At 62.3% G+C, this 2,771-nt stretch overlaps 1 protein-coding gene across 1 annotated transcript in view; it reads right to left on the bottom strand.

Annotated features, from left to right (window-relative positions):
• The window catches only part of ARRDC2 (arrestin domain containing 2), a 5,731-nt gene extending 4,133 nt beyond the window's left edge, over nucleotides 1-1,598 (bottom strand). Inside the window, exon 1 of the mRNA XM_029918940.1 lies at nucleotides 3-1,598. Within this exon, the coding sequence (XP_029774800.1) occupies nucleotides 3-364 (362 nt within the window). The 5' untranslated portion in view covers nucleotides 365-1,598. The remainder of the gene's footprint in view (nucleotides 1-2) is intronic.
• Between the last annotated feature and the right edge of the window lie 1,173 nt (nucleotides 1,599-2,771).

The following is a 2,771-nucleotide window of genomic DNA, read 5'->3' as shown; positions in this document are numbered from 1 at the left end:
CGCGCGCCGGGCCCGCCAGCTCCAGCAGCACTCGGCCGGCGACGGCCTGGCCGCCGCTGAAAACCGGCTCGGCGCCCGCGCTCGCGCCATCCAGCTGCACCACGAACGCCTTCACCTTGTCGAACAGCATCGCGCCCGGGATGCGAACCCGCGACGCACACGCCCTGGACTCGAACCCGTGACACGGCGGCACGGCGGCGCGAGGTGCGGAGGCTACAGCCTCAGAACACAATCCGGCCCACAGCGCGCAAGCGCACTTTGCGGACCAGGCCAAATATTCCTGTGCGCCGGGCGCCGGCGCTGCCTTTATACGGCGGGCAAGGCGGGTCGGAGGGGCGGGGCGAGACACCGGCCCCACCTCCATAAAGGAACGCACCAATGGTGCGGCGAGGGGTGTGGCTCCTCCCAGGCGTGGAGCAAAATATCAAACGCCGCTGCTGCCCTCTACCCTCGTGGACCCCTGGGCTAGCGACAACCTCTCAGAACCTGTTCCCAGGTTGTAGAGCTGGGGAAAAAAATCAGTCCTGACCTCAGAGTGTTGTGCCTAAATCACTGTGTAGCCCACGCTAGACACTTCCCAGAGCCTTGCTCCCACGTCATCAACCCACTCCCCACAAGCCGCCACTCAGTCGCGCCTCAGCGCTTTTGCCCAGGCTGTTGCCAACACTCGATGTTTGCAGCCCCCAGCAAACTCCTACAGGCCCCCTAGGCGTCGCCCCTGTGCCCGCTCGTGGCAAGCCCTCCGGCCCCCCGGGTCCCAGTCCCCTCCCAGACAGCCGAGTGAAGGGGACGTCCCAGGAACCCCTAGGGTCAGGGCTGCGGTGTGCCCTCGAGACGGTTTGACTACTCTCCGGGCCTCAGTTTCCTCAGAGAAGAACCTTCAGCGAAGTTTCTAAGGCAGGCGTTTCCTCGAGGCGATCTGCAGGGCGCTGGCGCCCTCTGCTGGCAGCGAGATGCGCAGCTGCTCAAACCCACCCCCTCCCTTCCCTAGCAGCCACCTTTGAGGGGCCCTCAGACTACCCTTGGGACCACCCCTGAGGCCTCGGAAGCCCCAGTGAGATGAAGTCATAACCGGACACGGTAACCTGCAGTCGGCGTGACCATACGGGCATTGGGGTCAGAACAGTACATAAGGGAGGGGCAGAGACTGTAGACGAAGTGATCAGCTTCGGGGGCTGCATGGAAGAGGAGACTCTGAAACTAAAATGAAGGGCTGGTACCTTCTCCCAGGGCCAACTGGACCCCTGGAGGCTGTAAGCCCAGGAGAAAATGGGGGATAAGGTGAGTCCATTTCACAGATGGGTCCCCAGAGGCCCAGAGAAGGGCAGGCCTCACCTGAGGCTACCCAGCAAGCTTCACCCCTCCAGTGTCTAATGAAGCAGCTGATAAGTGGAACCAGGGGGTGAGACCCGCCCCAATTTCCCTTGAGCCTCGGGGGAAGGGAAGTGCCTCGTGGGGCCCCTTCCTGTCCTACCCTGGGGCCCTTGAAGTCTGGGTTTCCACAGCTAGAAAGGGGAGAGCCCGGGGTGCCTGGGTGGTTAAGTCAGTTGAGCGCCCGACTTCCGCTCAGGTCATGATCTCATGGTTTGTGAGTTTGAGCCCCGTATTGGGCTCTGTGCTGACAGCGTAGAGCCGGAAGCCTCCTTCAGATTCTGTGTCTCCCATCTCTCTGCCCCTCCCATGTTCATGCTGTCTCTCAATAATAAAAATGTTTAAAAAATTAAAAAGAAAGAGGAGAGCCTGCGCCTGGGGTGTTGAGACAAGACTGGAAGACTGTGGGCAAAGCATCGGCTGTGAGGGCGCTGGAGAAAAGGGGACCGTGGCTGGGAAACCAGGTCTAAGCTGCCTCTTTCCTCTGCCCATTTTACAGAAGAGTAGTGAAGTCGGGCTCAGCTGGAGAGGGTGGGCTGACCCAGGAGGCCGACATCCTCCACAGCAAACACAGTTCCTCGCAGAGACACAGACTCCTCCCTGGCCTGCTCTGGACTGGCCGTGTGGACTAAGTGTGGGGGGCTGAGACGTTCAGAGCCCAAAGTCTGCCCAGCCTGGTCTGCCCCCACCCCAAGTCTCCTCCTTCTCTGGGAGGCAAACCTACCTACAAATATCACCAGAACTCCCAGCCCCGGTTAGAACTGGTTCCTGGGAACGCTGGGGGTAAATTGAAGGAGGGCACGTGAGATGGGGGTCTTCTCTGGGAAATCAGGGACCCCAGGTCTGGAGTTAAAAGGAGATCCTGGGGTCCAGAGAGGAGGATGTCCGGACTCCACCCAGTGGGTTCTCCAAACTCAGAGGAGGGTGGAGGGAGTCCCGCTGCATAGCCTTTAGGTGGAAGGCTTCCGGGCTCTGTAAAGGGGGGAGCCCAGACCCTGAGCGAGGTTCCTGGGAAAAGGGGTTTGGGACATGATAGGTGGGTAGATGTCCTGTGGGAGGGCAAGACCTCCCACTACTTAAGAAGGGTCACCCGACCACACAGCCTCCGAATTGAAACTCTCCCGGCCCTGGAGGAGAGCACCCAGATCTGGGGCGAGGGTCCCAGGGGACCCCGGCTGGGGCGTGGGGAGTGAGCGGCTCACCTCGGAGCAGCAGCTGCCGCCGCCGCAGGTACGTCTCGGCAGCAGCGTAGTCGCTGGACACCGCGTTGACACCGACGCTGCGGCCCTCGAGCCAGTGCGTCGCCGCCCCGCCGCGTGCCGCCACCTCCAGCGCTCTCACCCGCAGGGGCGCCGCCGCCTCCAGCAGCACCCGGCCGCACAGCCGCTCCCCGCCGCGGT

The sequence above is a fragment of the Suricata suricatta genome, chromosome 12 (assembly GCF_006229205.1).
Source record: "Suricata suricatta isolate VVHF042 chromosome 12, meerkat_22Aug2017_6uvM2_HiC, whole genome shotgun sequence".
In the NCBI taxonomy this organism is placed as follows: domain Eukaryota; kingdom Metazoa; phylum Chordata; class Mammalia; order Carnivora; family Herpestidae; genus Suricata; species Suricata suricatta.
The sequence above is the reverse complement of the archived record's forward strand: the minus strand, read 5'-3'. Positions and strand labels throughout refer to the sequence as shown.